At 42.2% G+C, this 26015-nt stretch overlaps 1 protein-coding gene and 1 long non-coding RNA gene across 7 annotated transcripts in view; one reads left to right on the top strand and one right to left on the bottom strand.

The window, feature by feature from the left end:
* LMBR1 (limb development membrane protein 1) overlaps positions 1 to 19108 on the bottom strand; it is a 151273-nt gene extending 132165 nt beyond the window's left edge. For all 6 annotated transcript variants that reach the window (XM_055334955.1, XM_055334954.1, XM_055334958.1 and 3 more), the window contains exon 1: positions 18898 to 19108. In XM_055334955.1, the coding sequence (XP_055190930.1) occupies positions 18898 to 18963 (66 nt within the window). In that variant the 5' untranslated portion in view covers positions 18964 to 19108. The remainder of the gene's footprint in view (positions 1 to 18897) is intronic.
* LOC129515856 (uncharacterized) lies at positions 18151 to 19997 on the top strand. Its single transcript, XR_008665665.1, has 2 exons — positions 18151 to 18319; positions 19431 to 19997. It is a non-coding gene; the product is annotated as an uncharacterized LOC129515856 (long non-coding RNA).
* The last annotated feature ends 6018 nt before the right edge of the window (positions 19998 to 26015 follow it).

Below are 26015 nucleotides of genomic sequence, written 5' to 3'. Positions count from 1 at the left end.
GGTAAGCTGTGGTTCTCAGTATCTACCTCTCTTTCCAGATTTCAAGGCAGCAATGTGCCCTATAATCTCAATTCTCTGATGACTCTAAGAAGAGTGCAGATTTTCAAATTCTTCAGCTTTTCTTGCTGTTGGAGGATGGGAAGGATGATTTCCAAGCTCTTTTCAAGTTGAACTGGAAACCAGAAGTCATCTATGTTTTATGATTTTATCTCTTACTTTTAGGTCTTTGATTTACCTGGGAATTATTTTTGTGTATATAGTGTATATGATGTAAAATACTGTTTTAAAAATAGTTTAGTCTCTGTGGGGAACTCTCTTGGATTTCTCACTTGGCAGGTGCTTGGGAATCTCCCTCTAATATGCAGTCTCTGCATAGATTTAATCCAGATGAGTTATCCCAGGGCTTCTTTGTAATGTATTGTTTTACTTTTAATTTCAAATATAAGTTTTTGGTTGACATAGTAAAAATTATTTTAATCCTTTTTTTAAAAAAACACAGGTGTAAGATCACAATGGAAAGTGCTTTCTCTCCCATTTTTAATACTAAGTAGTTTGGAATGATCTGTCCTTTAATCTCTTAAAGTTCCTCCTAATTTTTTTTAAAAGAGAAAGGAATTCAGTTATTACAGTGTACCAATTAATATAAACATTCCCTACTATGGCAACTTAAAATACAAAATAAGCATTACTTGTAAGAGGCTATTCAAACTGTGTCGTATATGTAATTATTTCTGTGCTTATCTTATGTATTTTTTGGCAGTTAGTTTAAAAAAAAGACTTCCTCCACCCTGCCACTGTTAACATTTCAGACCAAATAATTCCTTGTTGCCGCAGGAGTCCTTTCCAACGCAGGAGTTTAGCATCATTTTGGTCCTCTACCCACTAGATACCAACACATAATCCGCGCCCCCAGTTGTTATAGTGCTATGTTTCCTTTGGAGACCCAGTTAAGAACCATCGGTCTAAGAAATGAATGTTGTATGTGGAAAAAGGAAATAATGCTTTGGAGACCCAGTTAAGAACCATCGGTCTAAGAAATGAATGTTGTATGTGGAAAAAGGAAATAATGTAAAAAATTTAATTGGTGTTAATTTTTACAAATGATGCAAATGTTCAAGTCAAGGTATTGTATCTAAATCTCTAAGGAATGACTTAAAAATTGTGTCAGAGATATACATGGATGTAATACAGATCTTAAGACCCCAGGGGTGCCTAGGTAGCTCAGTCAGTTAAGTGGCCGCCTCTTGGTTTCTGCTCAGGTAATGATCTTGGGGTCGTGAGATCAAGCCCCACACCTGGCTCCACACTCAGCATGGGGTCTGCTTGAGATCTCTCTCTCTCCCTCTATCCCTCCTCCTACTCACATGCTCGCTCTCTCATTCAAATAAATAAATAATCTTTAAAAAGGGGGGGGGATCCCTGGGTGGCACAGTGGTTTAGCGCCTGCCTTTGGCCCAGGGCGTGATCCTGGAGACCCGGGATCAAGTCCCACGTCGGGCTCCCGGTGCATGGAGCCTGCTTCTCCCTCTGTCTATGTCTCTGCCTCTCTCTCTCTGTGTGTGTGACTATCATAAATAAATAAAAATTTAAAAAAAGGACTCCCATCCAACTCTCCTCCATAGGCAATCTGTTGTTTTTCTAAGTGATTTCCATACTAGGAAATGTTTCATTTACCAACATTAACAATATATACTGACTACCCAATACAGAAGTTCAGAATTTACCTATTAAGCTTTCTGATACTGAGAATTTATACCAGTACAATGACTATTACCACTACTACCACTTCCACTTCTGACATTTTTTATATTACTACTCCTTGTTATGCTCTTGGGTAACTCTCTAAGAACTTAAATCTTTACTTCTTGCTTTATCAGCTTTTTACCAGAAGTGGATATATAATACAGTATATAAATACTCTGTAAATTGCTTTCCAGCATGGTTATTAGAATATATTTTATTCATATGAAAAATAGTGTTACTTTTCCCAATTATATAAATAAAAATCATTATCATTAAAAATTCAATGTATTCAGGGCCACATGGCTGGCTCAGTCAGTAGAGCATAAGACTCTTGGTCTCAGGGTTATAAGTCAGAGCCTCACACTGGGTATAGAGATTACTTAAAAAAAAAAACCTTTAAAAAATTCAGCGTATTCAGGAAGAAGGTAAAACGGCAAAAATATGAAACTCCACTACTCTGAAATAAGTACCTTCTTCCACACCTCTTTCTATGTATATCTACACATCTTAAATATTTATAGTCAGATTATATACTTACTATTTTTATGTGGAAATATCTCACATTTTTTCTATATTATTTTTGGCTTATAGTCCTACTGTTGTTACATACTCTGACAACTTTACCATTTCCTCAGGTAGCCTGCAGGAAAAACCACCTGGTGTATAGCTCTCCATCCCTGCTGGCTCCAAGTTATTCCCAGCGTGTGCAATCAGAGGTGTGAGGTTAGTTCTCCTCATCCACCCGAAACTGATGTTCATATATGTGATATGGGAGTTCAGTTTCACATTGTATCTCTGAATGGTGAGTGATTAGGCCCACACAGTTTATTAAATAAACCATCTTTTCCCACTGACAGTAACTGTTGTTGCTGTAGATTGATTACCAAGTACGCTAGGACACAGTTCTGACTCTCCATTATGATTCTTTGTTCTGCATGAAGACTTCTAACTCTGGGAAACAAACTAGGGGTGGTGGAAGGGGAGGGGGGTGGGAGTGAATGGGTGACGGGCACTGAGGGGGACACTTGACGGGATGAGCACTGGGTGTTATTCTGTATGTTGGCAAATTGAACACCAATAAAAAATAAATTTATTATTAAAAAAAATTTTTAATGATTCTTTGTTCTCTGCCAATTTCTGTAACAACAACATGCATTTTTTTTTAATAATAATGACCATATAGTGTATTTGCTCTCTGGGCAAATTTCTCTCTAGGAGTTTCATTTTTCATAATTTCCTAGGCTCGTTTCAGGTTTGTTTTTTTTTTCTTTTTTTTGAGGCAAAAATTTAAACAATCTTCCATATAAATTTTAAGATCATTTTTACTCAATTCCAAAAAACAAACATTCTGGCTCTAATTGCAACTGCATTAAATATATAAATTAATTTTGGAAGAGTTAACATTTGCATTTTTTTTGTCTTTTCCCTCCAGAAATGTGATTATCCTTTCATTTGTTACATCATGTTTCATACCCTTCATAAGATTTTAATGGTTTTCTGCATGCAGTCTTTATTCCTTCTGTGTTTAGTTCTGTTTTAGTTTTTGTTGTTAATGTGAATATTTTTCTTATTTTGACTTGTGGCTGGTGATTGCTAGTACAGAGAAAAGCTCTTGACTTCGCTATAGTTACTGTTTCTGGTCAACTTATCAAACTCACTCATAATTTCAGAATCTCATGGTTTTCTCAGATCATATCACTAGTTAAAAGAGATCACCTTCGAGAAGAAATGTGTGGGAAATATCAGAAAGGGAGACAGAACATAAAAACTCCTAACTCTGGGAAACGAACTAGGGGTGGTGGAAGGGGAGGAGGGCGGGGGGTGGGGGTGAATGGGTGACGGGCACTGAGGGGGACACTTGACGGGATGAGCACTGGGTGTTATTCTGTATGTTGGTAAATTGAACACCAGTAAAAAATTAATTTATAAAAAAAAGATCACCTTCTTTTCCAATAATTATAATCAATATTTTCTTATTAGCCTTCTAAATTCCCCAGGATGTTGAAAATAATGTCTAATAATAATAATAGCAGATATGCCTCTCTTTCCTCATGATAATGGAAATGGCTTTTGATTTTCCACATTTAGTACAATGTTTCCTGTTGTTTTTTTGTTTAACAAATATTTAAGTAATTGTCATTAACTTCCATCTTATTTAGCATTTTTGTTAGAAATGGCTGCTTAATTTTATCATCATGCCCTTAGCCAAAGGCAGATGCTCAACCACTGAGCCACCCAAGGACTTTTTAGATATGACCTGAAAAACATAATACATGAATTAAAAAAATGATAAATTGGACAGGATTATAATTAAAAACTTCTGCTCTGTGAAAGACACTAGTAAGAGAAGAAGACAAGCCACAAACTGGTAGGAAATTTGTACAAAACACACAGCCAACAAAGAAGTTGAGTCTAAAATATAGAAAGAACTCTTAAAACTCAAAAAAAATAAAAAGAATTTAAAAGTGAGCTAGAAATCAGAAGAGTTGAGCAGCCTGGGTGGCTCAGCAGTTTAGCGCCACCTTCAGCCCAGGGCGTGATCCCGGAGACCCAGAATCGAATCCCACTTCAGGCTCCCTGCATGGAGCCTGCTTCTCCCTCTGCCTGTGTCTCTGCCTTGCTCTCTCTCTGTGTCTCTCATGAATAAATAAATAAAATATTTGAAAAAAAAAAAAGAAAGAAATCAGAAGAGTTATTAGCTCACCAAAACAGATATATTCTCCTTTCCTTACTATACACAAGAATTAACTCAAAGTAGATCACAGATATAAATGTAACACCTAAAATCATAAAATTCTTGGAAAAAAGTACAGGAGTCTTTATGACTTTGGTTGGCAAGGCCTTCTAGAATATGACATAAATACAAAAGTGACCAAAAAGGGGGTTCCTGGGTGGCTCAGTGGTTGAGCATCTGCCTTTGGCTCAGGTCATGATCCCAGGGTCCTGGGATTGAGTCCCACACTGGGCTCCCTACAGGGAGCCCACTTCTCTCTCTGCCTGTGTCTCTGCCTCTCTGTTTCTCATGAATAAATAAATACAATTTTTTTTAAAAAAATGATCAAAAAATATTTTAGGTAAACTGTATTTCAACAAGATTAAAAACTTTTGTGGTACAATCATTAAAGTGAAAAGATGACCCACAGCATAGAAGAAAATATATGCAAGTCATGTGTTTGATAAGGGCATTATGTCCAAAATATATAAGGATTTCTTACAAATCAATAAGAAAATAGCAGAAAAACCCAATTTGAAAAAGAACAAAGAATCTGAATAGACACTCCCCCAAAGATACACAAATGAACAAGAAGCACATGGAAGATGTTCAATATCACTAGTCATCAGGAAAATGAAAATCAAAACCATAATGAAGGGTGTGTGGCTGGTTCACTCAGTGTACAAATCTTGATCTTGGGGTTATAAGTTCAAGCCCTGCTGGCGTGTAGAGATTACTTAATAAAACTTTAACATAGACACACACACAATGAGATAACACTTTATACTCACTAGGATGACTAAAATTAAAAATCAAAATGACAGTTAATAACAAGTATTAAAGAGGATGTAGAGAAACTGAAACTCTCATACATTAGTGGTAAAAATGTGAAATGGTGCCTCAACTTTGGAAAATAGTTTGACAGTTCCTCAAAATATTCAACATAGAGGCATCATCATACAACCCAGCAATTCCACACAAGAAAAATGTAAACATACATCCACATAAAAACTTGTATATAAATGTTCACAGCAACATTTTTCATAAGAGCCAAAAAGTGGAAAACACCTAAAGGTCCATCAACTAAAGAATGAATAAACAAAATGTGGCACATCCATATAATGAAATATTATTCGACCACAAAAAAGAATGGAATATTGATGCATGCAACAATATAGATGAATCCTGAAAACATCCGAAGCTAGACACACCAAAAAACACATATTGCATGATTCAATTTATACAAAATATCCAAAATGGGCAAATTCATACGGATATAAAGATTAGTGGTTCCCTAGGACTGTAGAGAAGAGAATTCAGGGGTAAATGGAGAATGACTACTAATAGCTATAAGGTTTCTGCTAGAGACAAATAAAAATATTCCAGGATTAGATTGTGGTGATGGCAACCAACTCTTGAATATACTAAAAACCACTGAAATGGGTGAATTATACAGCATGTGAATCATATCTCAGTAAAGCTTTAAAAAAAACAGTTGAAAAAAAAAAACAGTTGAGTTTGTTTTGTGAGGCATTTCCATGGCTCTGGTGCACAAAATACATATACATGTATGAACTGTTAAATATAAATTGCATAATTTCAGTGATTCCACATGGGCTCAATGCTCTTACATTTGCATTTAAAACTAGTATTGCAGGGGATCCCTGCGTGGCTCAGTGGTTTGGCGCCTGCCTTCGGCCTGGGGCATGGTCCTGAGGTCCCGGGATCAAGTCCCACATCCGGCTCTCTGCGTGAAGCCTGCTTCTCCCTCTGCCTGTGTCTCTGTATCTCTCTCTCTTTCTCTCTCTCTGTGTCTCTCATGAATAAATAAAATCTTTAAATAAATAAATAAAAATAAAAATAGTATTGCATTATTTTTATATACTAATAATGAAGCAGCAGAAAGAAATTAAGAAAATCCAATTTATAAGTGCAACAAAAATAATACCTAGTAATACGCTTAATGAAGGAGGGGAAAGACCTGTACTCTGAAAACTCTAAAACATTGATGAAAGAAACTGAAACAACACAAAAAATCGAAAGACATTCTATGCTTATGGATTATAAGAACAAATATTGTTAATATTTTTATATACTACTAAAGCAATCTACAGATATAATGCAATCCCTATAAAAATGTTTCACAGAACAATCCTAAAAATGTGTACGAAACCACCAAAGACCCTGAATAAACAAAGTAATCCTGAAAAAGAAAAAGAAACCTGGATGTATCACAATTCCAGATTTCAAGAGAACATTCATGTCCAAGTTTTACTACAGAGCTGTAGTAATCAAAATTGTATGGTACTGGCACAAAAATAGACACATAGATCAAAGGAACTGAATAGAAAACCCAGAAATAAACCCACAACTACATGGCCAATTAATTTTTAACAAAGGAGGCAAGAATATGCAATGGGAAAAACACAGTCTCTTCAACAAGTACTCTTGGGAAACTGGATAGTTACATGTATAAGAATGAAACTGGACTACTTTCTTAGGCCACACACAAAAATAAGCTCAAAATGGATTAAGGATCTAAATGTGAGACCCAAAACCTTGAAAGACCTAGAAGAGGGAGTAATTTCTATGGCATTGGCAATAGCAACATTTTTCTAGATACGTCTCCTGAGGCAAAGGAAGCAAAAGCAAAAATAAACTACTGGGATTACATCAAAATAAAAAGTTTCTGTACAGTAAAGGAAACAACCAACAAAACTAAAAGACAATCTATGTAATAGAAGATATTTGCAAATGATATATCTGATAAAGGTAAGTACCCAAAATATATTTAAAACCTTATACAACACCCAAAAAAAAATAATCCAATTAAAAAATGGACAGAAGTCATGAACAAACATTTCTCCAAAGAAGACATCCAGATGGCCAACAGACCTGAAAAGATGGTCAACATCGCTCATCATCAGGGAAATGCAAATCAAAAATCACATTAAGATGTCACATCACACCTGTCAGAATGGCTAAAATAAAAAACACGAGAAACAAAAAGTGTTGGCATATGGAGTAAAATAAAAAACCCTTGGGCACTGTGGTGGGAATGCAAACTGGTGTAGTCATTGTGGAAAACAGTTATGGAGGATCCTTAAAAAAATAAAAATAGGGGGCGCCTGGGTGGCTCAGATGGTTAGGCATCTGCCTTCAGCTCAGATCGTGATTTCTCGGTCCTGAGATCAAGCCCCATGTCAGGCTCCTGGCTCAGTGGGGAGCCTACTCCTCCCTCTGCCTCTGTCTCTGCCCTGTTCATGATCTCTCTCTCCCTCTGTATCTCTCTGTCTCAAATGAATAGTTTTTTTTAATCTTCAAAAATAAAAAATAAGGGACGTCTGGGTGGCTTAGCAGTTTAGCACCTGCCTTCAGCCCAGGGCATGATCCTGGAGTCCCTGGATCGAGTCCCATGTAGGGCTCCCTGCATGGAGCCTGCTTCTCCCTCTGCCTGTGTCTCTGTCTCTGCCTCTCTCTCTCTTTCCCTCTCTCTCTCTCTCGAATAAATAAATAAAATTTTTAAAAATAAAATAGGGCAGCCCGGGTGGCTCAGCGGTTTAGCGCCACCTTCAGCCAAGGGTCTGATCCTGGAGACCTGGGATCGAGTCCCACATCGGGCTCCCTGCATGGAGTCTGCTTCTCCCTCTGCCTGTCTCTCTCTCTCTCTCTCTCTCTCTCTCTCTCTGTCTCTGTCTCTGTCTATGAATAAATAAATAAAATCTTTTAAAATAAATAAATAAAATAAAATAAAATAAAATAAAATAAAATAAAATAAAATAAAATAAAATAAAATAAAAAAATAGAACTACCCTTTGATCTGGTAATCACACTATTGGGTATTACCCAGGGAATATAAAAATACTAATTTGAAGGGATATATACACCCCTATGTTTATTGCAGCATTGTTTGCAATAGTCAACTATGGAAGCAGCCCAAATGTCTATGGACTGACGAATGGAAAAAGATGTGAGACAGACAGACATAATGGAATATTACTTACCCATAAAAAAGCATGAAATTCTGCCATTTGCAAGAACATGCATGTATCTAGAGAGTATAATGCTAAGGGAAATAAGTCAAAGAAAACAAGTATCACATGAGTTCATTCACATATGGAATTTAAGAAACAAAACAAATGGACAAAGGAAATAAAGAGACAAATCAAGAAACTCAACTACAGAACACAAACAGATGGTTGCCAGGGAGGAGGATGGTGAGGAGATGGGTGAAATACATGAGGGGATTAACACACTTAACTTGATGAGCACTGGGTAATACATGGAATTGGTGAATCATTATATTGTATACCCCAAACTAATATAACACAGTAATTATACTGGAATTAAAATAGTTTTTTTTATTTAGGATAACATTGAACACTAAACAAAAAGCACCACAGCAATTTAGGGAAAAAACACATAATAAAAGAAAATCTTTATATTTTAGTTTTGGTTTTTGTGGGGGTTTTTTTTTTTGCTGTTGTTGTTTTGTTTTGTTTTTTATTCATGAGAGACACAGAAAGAGGCAGAAACACAGGCAGAGAGAGAAGCAGGCTTCCCACAGGGAGCCTGATGCTAGACTTGATGCCAGGACAGGACCCTAAGATCACAATCTGAACCAAAGGCAGACATTCAACCACTGAGCCACCCAAGTGCTCAAGTACTAAAATACTTTTAACAGCATTTTTTCCTGCTTTTTGAATAAGGAATCTGTGTTTTCATTTTGAATTGGGCTTCAAAATTATGTAGCCAGCCCTGGAACATATTTAAAAGCTACTACATGGGACTTCCTGGAGTGTAAGTACAGAAGCAAAAGCAAAATATGAACATGAAGAAAAAATTTCCCATCACCTTGCTCTTTCATTTTCTAGATGTCCCTCAAGTTAACAAAGTTACATCAAGTGCTCTTGGTAACTAGAACTCTGAAACTCATTCAAAAATCATCTATTCTTAAAGAAACTTAATTCAATACATCAAAGTCAACAGAAATAATAAATCCCAAGGTACTAAGTAATGATCACATCTCTAGTACCATGCCAAGCACTTTCCCAGCATTGTTTCACTTAACTCTCACATCTTTAAGGTGATATTATAATTCCCATTTTCATGGACAAGAAAATTAAGATTCCAAGAGATTAAGCAACTTGCCCAGTATCACACAGCTACTAAATAGGAAAGATATGACTGCAACCTACACTGCCCTGGTCCAAACCCAACAAATCTGCCTCCTTGTTCAGCTTTCAGTACTGCTGTGCAATAAAGAGAAGCTCAGGTTGTCAATAAAATACAAAGGTTAAAATTTGGGGTTTTGAAAGAAAGAATTAACTATGAATAAAAACAGTACAGGCCTAATACATCTGATATTCAAATAAACAACATCAACAAACTTATAGATCAATCCGATAGAATCACTAAAGAAGCATGAATTAGTATGCTAGTGAAACAACCCTGCTTGCAGTCTTAGATGCTCAGCTTTTTGTCAAATTCCATATTTAGTTATGGTGCTCTTTGAAAGATATAGACATAGATCGGAGGAAAATTAAAACAATGTTAGATGAATGACTTCTAAAGGCCAAAAACTGTACTTTAAAGGGTATGGGAGAGGCACCTGGGCAGCTCATTCAGTTAAGTGTCTGACTCTTGGTTTTGGCTCCAGGCATGATCTCCGGGTCATGAGATCGAGCCCTTCATCAAGCTCTGTACTGGGAGCCTGCTTAAGATTCTTTCTCTTCCTCTGCCCCCCAACCCCCTGCTCACTCTTACCCTCTCCCTCACTCTAAAAAATTAATTATAGGGTATGCAGAATATTCCTGAATCCTAAGCCCCGACGAAGATATACAAAAAATTGATTTATTAATTAAATATCAGAATAACTAACAATTCTATCTAGAAAATCTATGACCTACACAACTGAAACACTACAAGCTTTTTGCCTTTTTTTCTTTTTTAAGATTTTGTTTATTTGAGAGAGAGAGAGCACACAAGCAGGGGGAGCAGCAAGCAGAGGGAGAGGGAGAAGCAAGCTTCCTGTTGAGCAGGCAGCCCAATGCAGAGCTCAATCTCAGGACCCTGGGACCATAACCTGAGCTGAAAGGCAGACACTTAACCCACGGAGCCACCCGGGTGCCCCCAAAACACTACAAGTTTTATCATCAGTCCTGCCACCAAAAGACCCACAAAGAAAAGAAAATGATATTGTATTCCCTCTCCAACTTCAATTTCCCCTCACACAATTTGTGCAGTTCCTGCAAATTTAATTCCACAAAGCTTTTTTAAAACAAAAAATTGAAAAAAATTAAATAAAAATAAAACAAAAAATTGGGATGCTTGGGTGGCTCAGTGGGTGAGTATCTGCCTTCAGCTCAGGGCATGATCCTGGTCCTGGGATCGAGTCCCACATCGGGCTTCCTGCGAGGAGCTTGCTTCTCCCTCTCCCTGGATCTCTGCCTCTCTCTGTGTGTGTCTCTAATGAATAAATAAATATAACCTTAAAAATAAATATATAAAAAACAAAAAATCCTGGCATCCTCAAATTTCAAGTCATTCCTGGTGGAGATGGGTCAGCAATGAAAAAAACAAACTGAGATGACAGGGAAATAGTTTTTATGATGTCATCTTGGGAAGGCAAATTTAAGCTGCAGAAGGCACCCCACTACTGTCTGTGGAGGCAGTAGGAGAATGGGTACAGAAAAGATACCAGGTGTTCTGACATGGATTCATCACGCAAAGAGCTAAGGTTCTACACCCCAACATCTGGGAAAGGTCACCCACAGCGTCTCTCACTTCCAGCACACAAGTTCTTCTGTGCCAGTAGAAAGATAGTGAGAAGCTGGGTCCCAGGAGTCAACAACCCTGAGCCAAAAATCAGAAGGATGTCTGGAGAGAAGAACAGACAGATAAAAGGACAGAAGAACAGATAATAATGCATATTATTCAAAACAATCCAAAATGCATTACAAGGATCCTACTGAAATTCTAGGAAACAAGATTCCAAAGATTCTAACACACCAGATAACAGATATTAACAGTGTAAAATTAAAATTTATTGTCTTTATTACGTGCCCTTTCTGAATTATTCCATCTTAAGTGTTAAAACACAAGGGCTTTCAAAGATAAATTGTGACCTTTATCACCTTGTGTCTGTTTTTTTCTTACAATGCCTTAAGTTCCTTGAATTACATTACCACCATGGTTTTCAGAAAATCAACCTATATTACTACATTTGGATATAATCTTCAAAACCTTAACATCATGAGTGAATATCTACAATTCTACAAATACTGTATAGAATAAAACAAAAGTACACAGCTCTCAGAGATTTTATATTCTATCCTACTGTATGCCATTAGCTTGGAAATAAAAGGAAAACACTAGAAATCGTGCTGAAATGACATGACAATTCTTTGGATGCCTATACGTCTTAGGAAATATACTTCCAGTTATCACTTAAGACGGAAATAACAAGAAAAAACCTCTCGCGTGCAATTAGAAATCCCTCAGTCTCCTTCAGCCTCCAGCACATAACTAGAGAGAAGTGAGGTATACTCACAAGGAGAGCTGTGAAGGTCAAAGCCTCCTGATGAAGGATTCTGAGTGGCTGGCTGCTCTAACCAATTACCACAAACTTAGTGACTTAACACAAATTTATTAGCTCATAGTTCTAAAGGTCACAAATCCAACATAGGTATCACTGGGCTAAAATCAAGATGTTAGCAAGGCTAGTTCCTTCTGGAGACTCTAGGGAGAATCCATTTCCTTGACTTTCCAGCTTCTGGAGGCCAATTCACTTTCCTTGACTTATCTTAAAAGTGCTTCACTCTACCCTCTGCTGGTTCTCACATCTTCTCTAACTCTGACTCTCCCATCTCCTTCTTATATGGATTCTTGTGATTATACTGCACTCACCCAGATACTCTAGGACAATCTCTCCCTTAAGGTAATCACATCTGCAAAGTCCCTTCTGCCACGTATGATAACAATGGGTTCCAGAGATACCACATGAACATCTTTATGGGCTACTGTACCACCTACCAGGGGAAATTCATTTCACCCAGTTTATCAAAATCAAATACAAAGAATCCTCTATACCTCTATCCCATTCCTTTCCACTCACTTATGTTATAAAATCTATATATGTCAGCTATTGGATTTGTATCTACTACACCATTCCACTCTAAGACTTCATGGACCACACTGAGAAAAAGAAAAGAAGCCCTGACACCTGGAAGCTGGCCTGCTACTATCAGCTGGGCCTTGTTGTTGCTATAAACTGGCTAGCAGCTCAGAGTGAGGCATTCACGGCTGGCCTTGATGTTTCTTCTCTTGAAAATAAACAACTGCAGAGCACAGTAACATCAGAGATGGGCACTCTATGACCATAATGGACAAACAATAAACAACACCACCGTAATCAAGCCTGAACAAAGCAAAAAAAAAAAAAAAATCCAAATCATAAAAATGACCAAATATTTCCCCACTATGGCTTATATGAATGACTTGCTTCTTTACCAACTACTTTTAACTTCACCCCACCCTGACTTCTCTCCTCCTACATAAGATTAAGATACTCAATCATAGAATTATCTCTGCTTCTTAACAGCATCCAATACAGATCAAAGCCCCATCTCCTTAAACCTTTCCAAATCACCCAACACAAGCCCAAATCCTATTTTTAGAAGTTCCTTTTAAAGGCTCTTTTATTGAAACACCCTATAGTTCCCATGGTACACATTTTTTCTTACTGCAACATGCAATCAACCCAACTTGTCCAACCACATACATATACAGGTATATTCCTAGTGGTCTTTGGCTGGAGGGCAGTGGCAAAGCCCAGAGAAGTCTACAGACCTCCAGACAACTGCATTCCAAATTTCAGTACAAGATTGATGATTCCTCCCATCTTCTGCCCAACCCCTATTCTCAAGATGCAAGGGCTAAAGTTTTTATCTGCAGCACAAAGAGTAAGTCATGGAGATGAAGGCAAGACCCTGGTAGAAAAAGGCAGGTAACCCTCCCACCCCCGCCCCAGGGAAGCAATAGAGAGAGGATGATTCCTGGCATCTCCATTATTTTCCCATTCTATTTGGCCAAAAGGAAGCAAAGTAAATTAGAGGGCCCTAAAATCTCTACTGTTGTAAAAGTCCTAGTGAATCCCAGAACTGTTCTCAAACATACTACAGCCAAGTTAGGGAGCGTAAGCCATAGCGAGAAATAGGAAGAATTCAAATTGTGCAGCTAGACCTCAAAATTCCCTGCCAGCTAATTTCATAGGTTCTCTTTGGTCCTTTCATTAGCCTTACCACAAGTATTTTATGTACCCAACCTAGTTGGATCCCACATAACCCTGTTATGGTAGAGATTTAAATTCTATAGGACTGTAAATACAGTACAGGCTGTGAAATCAGCCTGCCTGGATTTAAAGTCTGGTTCCATCCATGCTGACTGTACCACCTTGGCCACGTGCTGTGCTTATTGGGAGACTCAAGTTAGATACCTAGTAAGCATAGGAAGCACTCAATAAACGTTATTTATTATTAATTTAGTGAAGGAATTACAGGGATTTTTTGGTACAGTTATATATTAATCTGTGACCCTTTTAAAGTAATAGCTCTATCAGTGGCACCAATGTAAGAAAACCACTTGGAAGATACCAACTAAGTAAATGCACCTTAAAAACATATACCAGGGCTGGTTAAGCGACCAGCTCTTGATCTCAGCTCAGGTCTGATCTCAGGGTTGTCAGTTCAAGCCCCATGTTGGGCTCTGTGCTAGGCCTGAAACCTACCTAAAAAAAGAGAGAGATGGGCAGCCCGGGTGGCTTAGCGGTTTAGCACCGCCTTCAGCCCAGGGCCTGATCCTGGAGACCCCAGATCGAGTCCCACATCAGGCTCCCTGCATGGAGCCTGCTTCTCCCTCTGCCTGTGGCTCTGCCCCTCTCTCTATCTCTCTCTCTCTCCCTAATAAATAAATAAAATCTTAAAAAAGAGAGAGAGAGAGAGAGAATAGATGGACCAAAAGACAAGTGATGCTGTGGGTACATATAAATTACTGCCCATACTTCAATTCTCCTGCTGGGTATTTTGCTAAAGTCAACATTTTAGTATCCTGGGTAATAGTTCATGGGTGCAAACTATTTAAAAATAGGTTAATCAAAAGCAGGTCACACATGAACCAATGAAAAATTTGTGTATGAACCAATTAATCCCATTCTGTGCACCTGAAGTTCAAAAGAAAAAAGGAAAAAAAGCCAGCAAAAGGAAGAAGAAAAATAGATCTCTACTACCTGGTTAACAATTAAAATCCAAGGTAATCATTAAAGTAATTGACAAGAGAACTCTAAGATATTCATAATACTGAAGACAAAACAGAATTATTACATGAATATTTAAAAGTTAAATACTACACAATATACAAAAGTTAACTCAGAATGGATCAAAGAGGGGATCCCTGGGTGGCTCAGTAGTTTAGCACCTGCCTTCGGCCCAGGGCATGATCCTGGAGTCCTGGGATCGAGTACCACATCGGGCTCCCTGCATGGAGCCTGCTTCTCCCTCTGCCTGTGTCTCTACCTCTCTCCCTCTCTCTCTCTCTCATGAATAAACAAAATCTTAAAAAAAAAAACAAGAATGGATCAAAGACCCCAAATGTTGAGTTAAAACTATAAAACTCTAAGAAGAAAGCATAGGTAGGTATCTTCATGACATTGGATTTGATGATGATTTCTTGAATATAACACCAAAAGCATAGGCAAAAAAGAAAAAATGCATAAAATGAACTTCATCAAAATTAACAATTTCTGTGCATCAAAGAACACTATCAAGAGTAAAAAGACAACCCACAGAATGGGAAGAAATATTTGAAAATCTGACATTTAATGAGGGACTAATATCCAGAATATATAAAGAACTTCTGAAAGTCAACAAGTCAATTCAAAAATAGGCAAAGGGGGATCCCTGGGTGGCGCAGTGGTTTGGCGCCTGCCTTTGGCCCAGGGCGCGATCCTGGAGACCCGGGATCGAATCCCACGTCGGGCTCCCGGTGCATGGAGCCTGCTTCTCCCTCTGCCTGTGTCTCTGCCTCTCTCTCTCTCTCTCTCTCTCTCTCTCTCTCTGTGACTATCATAAATAAATAAATAAAAATTTTAAAAAAATTTAAAAAGGCTTTAAAAAAAAAAACAGGCAAAGTCGGTGTCCATTGAGAGATGAATGGATAAAGAAGATGTGGTATATGTATACAATGGAATATTACTCGGCCATTAGAAACGACAAATACCCACCATTTGCTTCGATGTGGATGGACCTGGAGGGTATTATGCTGAGTGAAATAAGTCAATCAGAGAAGGACAAACATTATATGGTCTCATTCATTTGGGGTATATAAAAATTAGTGAAAGGAAATAAAGGGAAAGGAGAGAAAATGAATGAAAATATCAGTGAAGGTGACAAAACATGAGAGACACCTAACTCTGAGAAATGAACAAAGGGTAGTGGAAGGGGAGGTGGGCGGGGGGTTGGGGTGACTGGGTGATGGGCACTGAGGGGGGCACTTGGCGGGATGAGCACTCGGTGTTATGCTATATGTTGGCAACTTGAACTCCAATTTAAAAACTTAAAAAAAAAAAAAAACGGGCAAACTACTCAAACAAATATTTCTCCAAAGAAGATACACAAATGGTCAGAAAGCACATAAAATAATGCTCAACATCACTAATCACATGGGAAATGCACATAAAGGCCATGATGAGATACCATTACACATCCATTAGGATAACTATTATTCTGTAAAACAACAGAAAATAACCTGTGTTGGTGAAGAAACTGGAATCCTGGAGCACTGCTAATGGGAATGTGAAATGACACAACCACTGTGGAAAACAGCATGGCAGTTTTTCAAAAAAATAAACATAAAATTACCAAGTGATCTCACAATTCCACATCTGAGTATGCACATATCAAAAAAAAATTGAATGCAAAGTTTCAAAAAGATATTTCTACACCCATGTTTATAGCAGCACTATTTACAAAGACCAGGAAACAACCCAAATGTCCACTGATGAACGAATGGATAAACAAAATGTCATATGTCCATACAAGTGAATATTATCCAATGCCAAAAAGGAAAAAAAAATTCTGACACATGCTACAAAATCCATGAAACCTTGAAAACATTATGCTGAGTGAAATAAGCCAGACATGAAAGGACAAATACTGTACAATCCTACTTATATGAGATACCTGGGATAGTCAAATTCATAGAGATTGAAAGAATGATGGTTACCAAGAGCTGGAAGGAGAAAGGAAAGGCGTTCCGTTTGGAATGACAGCAAAGTTCTAGAGATGGGCAGTGGTGATGGTTGCACAATGATGTGAATGTACTTAAGCCATTGGACTATACACTTAACAATGTCAATCATAAGCTATGCATATTTTATCAGGAAAAAAGGTAAAACTTCTAGCATTACATGGTAAAACCAAAAAAAAAGGTTAATTAAAAGAATCAGCAACAAGTCCTAGAGAAAACTCAAATATTTATATTCACTCTGAATATGAATAATTTGAAAACAGAATGCCAAAGACTAGAAACCTAATGAGCCTGTTCAGTGTCTGTAGAGCCTCTGTAGAGGGTGAAGTACATTCACCACCCAGGGGTGCTGGCTCAGAGGAAGCCGGATGACAAGGGACAGAACTAAAGAACTTTAAAATCAGCACCAAAACTAAGTTGTTTTCACAGTAGCAGAGGTAACAAAGCACCTGACTACTAAAACATGGGTCCCTTTCTCAATCCAATGACAGAACATCTAATTAACTAAAAAGTAAAGCCAAAAAGCAAATAGATCAATAGAACAGGATGGATTACAAAATCTGACAATTATAGTTACCCAATTCATGACAAAGGTCATATGTCCTAAAGTGACAGGACATCCAGATGGAAAAAAACGACTCCTACCTCAAAACACACACAAAATAAATTCCAGATGAACTGCAGCTCTAAATGGGAAGAGTAAATCAGAGAATATCTTCATAATCTTGGAGTAGGCACAGATTTCTTAAACAGGACATGGGAAAGTACTGACCATATAAGAAAATTTTTTGATCAAGTGAACTACATAAAAATTAAAAGAAAAAAAAAATTAAGAATTTCTGCTCATCGGAAGATATCGAGTAGTTTAAGCACCCACAAAATGGAAAACCAAAAACATTTTCGATACATATACCTGACCAAGGTATCATATTCAGAATATATAAAGAAATCGTGCAGGTCAACATTTAAGAGATTAGAAGGAGAATTTAGAAATGGGGGAAAGATTTGAAGACGCTCCACAACAGAGTTCCAATGACCCTAAGTCCATGAAGAGGTACTCAAATTCATTCATCAGGGAAGCGCAAATGCTCTTCCTAGGCAACAAATAGGATGACACGCTGACTACAACGGCTTCCGTTTAGAAGAGCACAGAAATGCCAGGTGTGCCTAAGGAAGAGAAGCGAGCGCGGCTGTGACAGCGCTGCGGAGCGCACGCCGCAGAGGAGCGGTCCCGAGCGGTCCCGAGCGGTCCCCAGCCGTCCCCAGCCGTCCCCAGCCGTCCCCAGCCGTCCCCAGCGCCCCGCCCCCCGGCGCGGCCCCGCACGCCCCGGAAACGCCCACAGCGGCCGCAGCCCGAGCCTCAAACCAGCGAGGGCGCCCGTCCCGCCACAGCCACGCACGCGCCGCCCCAGGACCGCTCGGTCCTCCAGGCGACGGCTCGGCAGCGGGACCCTCCACTCCCCATACCCAGGACCACGGCAAGAGGCGACTGTCCAGCCGACCGTCTCTACCTCCCCCCAGGCTGCGGCTGACGCTGGGGGTCCGCTGGGGCACGAACAGGTGAGCCTCGGCAGGTGCAGGCCCCCGAGGCCAGCGGCAGGACCCAACGGGGAACCGGAGCAGCCGCCCCGCAGCACCGCGGCCCGGGCCCACAGCGCCGCTCTTCCCACCCCTACGGCGTGGGGCGGGGGGGTCTGAGAGCCGCGGGGGCCACCAGCCGGGCGGCCGACGCTCGGCGCTCTGCACCCGGGCGCCGGGAGGGTCTGCAGGGCCGGCGCCCGCCCCCCGCTCCGACACGGGCGCCGAGGGGACGGCGCGGGCGACCGCCCCGGGCGCTCCTCCCCGCGCCGAGGTCCGCTAGCCGGACGGCGCGGCGCCCCCGGAGCTCCGGGGACGCGGGGGCGGTGTGTACCCCGCACGAAGGGGGAGGGGCGCGGCGGGGGGCGTGGCCGAGGGCGAGGGCGAGGGCGAGACCTGGACACGGGGCGTGGGGGGCCGCCACGGGCGCTCGGGGCCGGGGGCGCGGGAGGCGGGGAAGGCCGGGGGCGCGCGCGGCAGGAGGCGGCCGGGGGCGCGAGGGCCGGGGCCTCGGGGGGCGGGGGAGGCGCCCGGGGCCTCGGGGGCGGGGGCCGGCTCACCGTGGACTCCCGCACTTGGCTGTGGAAGTGCTGCTCCCGCGCCGACACCTCGTCCTGCCCTTCCATCCTCCCTCATGCCCGCCGCCGCGCCGCCCGCGTCCGCGCGCTCCGCCGCACCATCGCCCGCCGGCCGGGGACGGGAGCCGACTGACAGCGGGCCGCCGCAGGGTGGGCGACCGCGACCCCCGCCGCCGCCTCAGCCGCCGCCTCAGCCGCCGCCTCAGGCAAAGCCGCTCAGGCTCCGGAGGGCGGGCGCGGGGCGGGGCCGGGGCGGGACCTGACGTCAGAGGAAGGCGCTTCACGTCAGAGGAGCGCGCCGCGGCGTCTGCGGACCGAGCCGCCGAGGGGCGGGACCTACCGGGGTGGGAGGTGGGGCCACGCCCCCAGGAAGTGGAGGCCTGAGCTCGGCTGTGAGGACCAGTCCCGATGCGGGTGGGGACGCGGGCTGGGGGGTTTGCGGCGGCGGTTTGTACCTCCTTCAGGGCTAACAGGCGGGCAGCTGGCCACAGTCTCGGAGCAGTCGTTCCCCGCAGGAAGGAATCCTCGTGGCCCGGCACCCGGTCCCTGGCACGGAGCACTCAACACCCGGTTCCTGGCAGGGTGCACCCAGCACCCGGTCCTGGCGTGGAGCACTCAGCACCCAGTCTCTGACACAGAGCACCCAGCTCCTGGTCCCTGGCACACAGCACTCAGCACAGGGCAGAGTCAAGCAGGAGGTTTCCCAGGGAAACCTGCGCTCTGCTAAAGCCAGTCAAAGGCCAGGAGGAGTCGCCTCGGACACGTGTTGAGTGAACCCCCGGAAAGCTGCCCTCTGCGGATCTAAGTGGTTTCCCCACCTGGAAAATGTGGATAGCCCCGAATGTGAGGCTCTTGCCAAATCCATAAAGTCATCCTCCCTGTCCTTGGGGTGTTCTGTGACCTTCCCGAGACCCTGCACAGCACGTTTAGATTAGGTACATCCAAACACACAAAGTAATTCATCCTCTTTGTATATTAAGTATCTTATTTTGGATTTTTGCCATGAAACTGGATTTGAAGGAATATTTATTCTACTTTTGGATTTATTTGGCTATAAAGAAGTCATTTAAGTTGCTATTGTCCATGTGACTTTTTGTCATCTCTGAGAAGTAAGAAGAAATAGAAATTGCTTTCAAATTATTTTAATGATATATGTGAATTTAGATTTTTTGGTATCTTTTGCAATTTTGAGTTAAAAATTTTTTCGGGACTAAAAAACTTTTTTCTAATGGTGTCCGAAAAGCTCGTCAACCCCATATGCTATGCCTACAATGCATTACACTGTAGATTGTTGGTAGTGGGAGGACTCAGAACTTGAGGTTTGGTTTGAGGGAGTGCCCCTGCTGCCATAGCTGATAAGAAACCAGGAATGCTTCCAACTGCTTAAATTCAATGTTCACTTTTATTTTTAAAATGACTCAACCCATGGGGATCCCTGGGTGGCTCAGTGGTTTGGCGCCTGCCTTTGGCCCAAGGTGTGATCTTGGAGTCCCGGGATCAAGTCCCACGTTGGACTCCCTGCATGGAGCCTGCTTCTCCCTCTACCTGTGTCTCTGCCTCTCTCTGTGTGTCTCTCATGAATAAATAAATAAATAAATAAAATATTAAAAAATAATAAAATGACTCAGCCCAAAAGAGCCAGGAAAAGACACAGTATCTGAGTCTGTTTTTCTAGACACCCGTGTTCTGAGAGCTGGGTTAAATACTTGCCCAAAATGGTCTGCAAAATTTCTGGGTTCATCTCTCCAAATCAGAGGCAGATTTGAAGATGTATGGCATTTAGATGTGTTCCAGAAAGTGGATGCATGCATTTCTGCTCTTTCTAACCCAACCTCCAAGCATCTAGACCTTTCTGTTTCCTTTAGCCCTTAGCCCAGGGTAGGAGACTTCAAAAATGGCCAGAACTCACCCCTCCCTATATATTCTCCCCTTTGACTTATGGCTTTGCCCCTCCTTCCATCAAGAAGTGGTATTTATTTTCCACCCCCTTGAATCTGGACCTGAACATGTAACTTGCTTTGGCCAAAAAAAAAAAAAAAAAAAAACAGTAGAAAATATGAAGCTGCTTGGAAAAGTTGTTGTGCATCAGGGCTTGTCCCTTCTTGCCACCCTGGGCGTCCTCCAACTGCTACTGCTCAAATAAGCCCCAATAGTTTAGAGACAGGGATCCCAGTTTTCTCTGTCACCCAAGCTGACACACGCTTTTTTCTGCATCCCTCTAAAACAAATCTTCCCAAAACATAGGTTCTCTCCCCTGCTCAATACACTGCAATGCGGTTCTTCTAACTGTAGAAGAAAATTAAACTCCTTAACTTAGCATTCAAGACCTTGACTTTGGGGCCTCACCTGGCCCTTCCAGAGTCCTCCCCACTTCATTCCCTGCCGAGCTCTTTGCTACAGCCTGGCTTCCTCCTCTCTCCAACCTGAAATGCCGAGGCCCAGCCCCTTCACCTATTGCTACTTTTCAGAGTCAGTGCTACCTCTCTCAGTGTTCACACCAGGATCTTCCTTCTCAGAAAGGGGAACCCTCGAGTGCTTCTGGTGGGAATGCAGGCTGGTGCAGCCACTCTGGAGAATAGGGTGGAGGTTCCTCATAAAGTTAAACACAGAGCTACCCTACAACCCAGCAATTGTACTACCGAGTATTTATCCAAAGGATACAAACATAGTGATCCAAAGGGGCCCCTGTACCCCAATATTCACAGCAGCAATGTCCACAATAGCCAAACTGTGGAAGGAGCCCAGAGCTCCATTGACTGATGAATCGATAAAGAAGATTTGGTATATATACAATGGAATATTATTCAGCCATCTAAAAGAATGAAATCGTGCCATTTATATCAACATGGATGGAGCTAGAGGGAATTGGAGCTGAGTGAAATAAGTCAGAGAAAGACAATTATATGATCTCACTCATATGTGGAATTAAAGAAACAAAACAGGATCATAGGGGAAGGAAGGGAAAAATAAAACAAGATGAAATCAGAGAGGGAAACAAACCATGAGATACTTAATTCTAGGAACAGGGTCACTGGAGGGGTGGGGTTGGAGGTGGGGTCACTGGAGTATGGGCATGCAGGAGGACACATGATGGGATGAGCACTGGGTGTTGTATCAGACTGGTGAATCCCTGACCTCCAACTCTGAAACCAATAATACACTATGTGTTAATTAATTGAATTTAAATTAAATAATTAAATTAAAAGAACTTTCTTCTCCACAAAGTCTTTCCTGATGATTCCAGTCTCTTCATTTGTTCATCTCTTCAACTGTGGGGACATGATGGAAAGAAGACTTCAGGGGGCACCTGGGGGGAGGGGCTCTGTCGGTGGAGCATCTGCCTTTGGCTCAAGTCATGACCCTGGGGTGGTGGGATGGAGCCCCACACGGGGTGGGGGGAGGGTTCCCTGCTCAGCGGGGAGTCTGCTTCTCCCGCTCCCTCTGCTGCTCCCCTTGCTCATGCTCTCTCTTTCAAGTAAATAAAATCGGAAGGAAGGAAGGAAGGAAGGAAGGAAGGAAGGAAGGAAGGAAGGAAGGAAGGAAGGAAGGAAGGAAAGCAGACTATTTCAGTGTCTGCTCTCACAGAGCTTACGATCCAGGGGTAAAACAGAAACCTTACAGAAGTTACGCTCCTAGCCATTCCTTTGGCCCTCAGCACACACATACTTGTATCTGTGTCTATCCATAGTCAATGTATAAGCTCCGTAAGGTCTAGAGCAACTTTTATTGCATCTTGTAAGCATCCGTGTACTTCTTGCAATACCTCATAGAATGCCTTGCACAAAGTAGACACCCAGCAAATATTACTTGGTCAGTAGGTTTGGTTGCCCTGAGAAATTTCCCAGACTTCTTCACACTTCAGTATGGCTTAAAATTTCTATACCGATGTAAATAATTGTGTGGGCATTGCTAGTTCAGATGTCCGTGGTTGAAGACACTGCTTGTTACTCTGTTCTCTAGTTTTGTACACATCGTGCCTTTGAAACTGCTAAAATTCCAGATAATTCCCTCCGCTCTTGCTTGCTTTGCTTTTCTTGGTCACAATGAAATCAAAGTTTTAAGATATAAGGTGACAGAGACAATTATATTAACTTCTTTATATACCCTATGCAAAACTAAGCCAAGCAATATTCAGATATAACCTGTGATCCAGCCTCTGTCAGAGGTGAAATTTTTCTTTTTCCCTTAACCAAATACAGCAAGATATCTGAACAAGCAAAAGTCTAGAGATAGCCCAGCTATCCATCCACAGTGAGATGGGTAAATAAACTGAGATGTGTTCATGCAATGGACACTGGGGTAAAAAAAATCAATGGACTACAGCTGCAAACAACAATATGGACAAATCTCTGAAACAGTGAAACAGTGTTGAGCAAAAGGAAGACAGAACAATGCATACAGTATGATTCCATCTGAAGCTCCATGCAAAACAAAACAAGGTATTATGTAGGACACAGATGCAAAACAGAACTATCATTACATAAGGATACAAACATGCAGTAGAACTGTAGGGAAAGGAGGAAGGATGAACTTCCAGGAAGGAAGAGCAGGGCACAGAATAGTGGAGGGTGGGCGGTGTGTGGGGGCTGCAGAGGTAACTGTGCTCACTACTAAGACTTGTCACAACCTGGACCCTGATCCCACAGGGCTCCCATCACAGCACTGCAGTGGGCCTCTCTAGTTGGCGGAGCCTGGACCATGTGGCTATACCTGAGCTGCAAAGGAATGTGATATTTTCAGCTTCTTTTGTGGGAGGAAATCCCTGCCTCACAGTATAGGGAATTGTCATGATGCAGAAAGGGGCTTCTGATATGATTCAGCCAAAAGGAATTATGTGGTCCAAATACAAAGTCCTCTGGGGAACAAGCATGCCCAAAGTATAAAATTTAGACTTTCTAAAGGGACAAATGGACTTTAGGGTTTTGCTAAGTGATAAGCAGGCAGTGATGTGCTGGAGACCAGTTCTCAAACACCCCTTGTTAATTTTTAGGTATTTTGCAAGCTGATTGTTAACTACAACTGTTATTTCAAGGTAAGTTATATAAACATACATTCAAATTATATTTTTGAAAGGTAGCAAATATTCAAAATCCATCCTGTCCTAATTATTTTATTACACTTTACCATCAGCTGTGCTCGTAAAGTTACTTAAATGTACAGCAGTGTGCCACTCCTTCAATGACCTCACTTTGGAAGCTGGCATCAGTCCTGGTGGAAGAATTTGCACCTTGGAAATCAGAAAACGACACAAATCAGGGCCGGTTTCCCTCCCTCTTGTAGAGCAGTTATTAGCTGGAGCAAACCATGAGAGCTGCCAAAGTTTTGGAAAGCACCTAAATGAAGATTTTCCATTTGGGGAGCTAACGTCAACCAACCAGCTGATCAAAGTTAGTATCCTTTAAGGGAAATTGAGGAGAACGGGATGGTCACCCCATGGCTGATCATCCCAGGTGTCTGGAGAGCTGGAAGGCTCCTACAGGGAAAGTGGGATTTTCTCAGGAAAAAAATTCTGAACCCATGAGAGGACAGCCAGGTTTAGAAACATCCATTACTTCATACTGAGTAGAGTTCACCAGTGGTTTGTGTGGATGCACAAAATAGATGCATCGTTCCTCTCCCAGGAGAGGCAGCAAGCACAGGCACAGGTGCAGGAGGGGACAAGCATCGTGGGGGTTTCTTAGTCTCAGGGAGCTGCCATAACAGAGCACCTGGCCTGGGCGGACTAACATAATCTTGATTCCTCATAGCCCTGGAGGTTAAGGGTCTGCTTCAAAGGTGCCAGCAGGGCTGTGGACCCCTCAGGCTCTCTCCTTGACATGTGGACAGCTATCTCCTCCGTGTCCTCACATGGCCATCCCCTGTGTGTCTGTGTCTCATCTCCTCTTATGAGGACATGGGCCACACTGACTTGGAACCTTCCCTATGACCTCATTTAACTAAATCATCTCTTGGTGTTTTTTTTGTTTTGTTGAGAGATAGAGACAGAGAGAGAGAGAGAGACAGAGAGAGAGAGAGAGACAGAGAGAGAGAGACCAGAGGGACCAGGACGAGAGGGAGAAAGAGAGGAGAATCCCAAGCAGGCTCCACATCCAGTGCAGAGCCTGATGTGGGCCTCGATCTTATGACCCTAATATCATGACCTGAACTGAAATCAAGAGTCAGACACAAGCCATCAAGCCGCCCAGGTGCTCCAACTTACCTGTTTGAAGACCCCTCCCAAATAGCGTCACTCTCTGAAGTCCTGGGATCAGGATGTTCACATGTGAATTTTGAGGGACACAATTCCACCCCAAAAAGGGAGTGTGTTTCAGTTCTCTTCTGACTGCCTGCTTTCCTCAGGGAAACAAGCAGCAAGGTCATCCTCCAGAGGGAAGAATGTGGTATTTGAGGTCCTGGGAGAGAAAAGGTATGACAGAGTCACCAGGGGACAGGTGGGGGGTGGACAGAGTCACAGGGAGTGGGGAGTAGTGGACAGAGTCACCAGGGGCGGGCAGGGATGGACGGAGGCCCTGGGAGCAGGCAGGATGGATGAGGAAAAGCACATCATTTGGGGCAGCACTAAGCTGTAGCTTGGGCGTGGATCTCAGCCACATGCTGGCAGCAGACCCCAGCATCCACCTGCCCCCTCTGCCTGGGAGCCCCCGGGCCTTGCTTTCCAGTTCTTGTGTTCATTGCTCACCAGTGTTTGTTAACATCAGTAGATGAACCGCTCCTTTGAGACCTAGCTGGGGTAATGCTTACAAGGAGTGTCAGACCTCTGAGGAGTGGGCTGGAATGCCAGCCTCAGCACTCCTGGTTGCAGGGTTTGGGGCAAGTTACGGATCTGCTTTGTCCCTCTGTCTTCTCACCTGGAAATAATCTGGGAAGAACGACAATGCTTAAAAGGCATGGTTACTGCACAGAAATGTCTCATCCACGAAGTGCAAAGGCACCCAGCAGCTAGCTGTCATCGTCGTCATCACCTGAAAAACCAGGACTGAGCATGGATTGTGCTGACATCGGCATATTAGGTTATGTATCCATGAAATCGTCACAAATTTCAAGGACATTCATGGCAAACTTCTCCTCAGGGGATCAAAGATGAAAAGGATGCTCAGAAT

Source organism: Nyctereutes procyonoides, unplaced genomic scaffold (genome assembly GCF_905146905.1).
Source record: "Nyctereutes procyonoides isolate TBG_1078 unplaced genomic scaffold, NYPRO_anot_genome, whole genome shotgun sequence".
Lineage (NCBI taxonomy): Eukaryota > Metazoa > Chordata > Mammalia > Carnivora > Canidae > Nyctereutes > Nyctereutes procyonoides.
The sequence above is the reverse complement of the archived record's forward strand: the minus strand, read 5'-3'. Positions and strand labels throughout refer to the sequence as shown.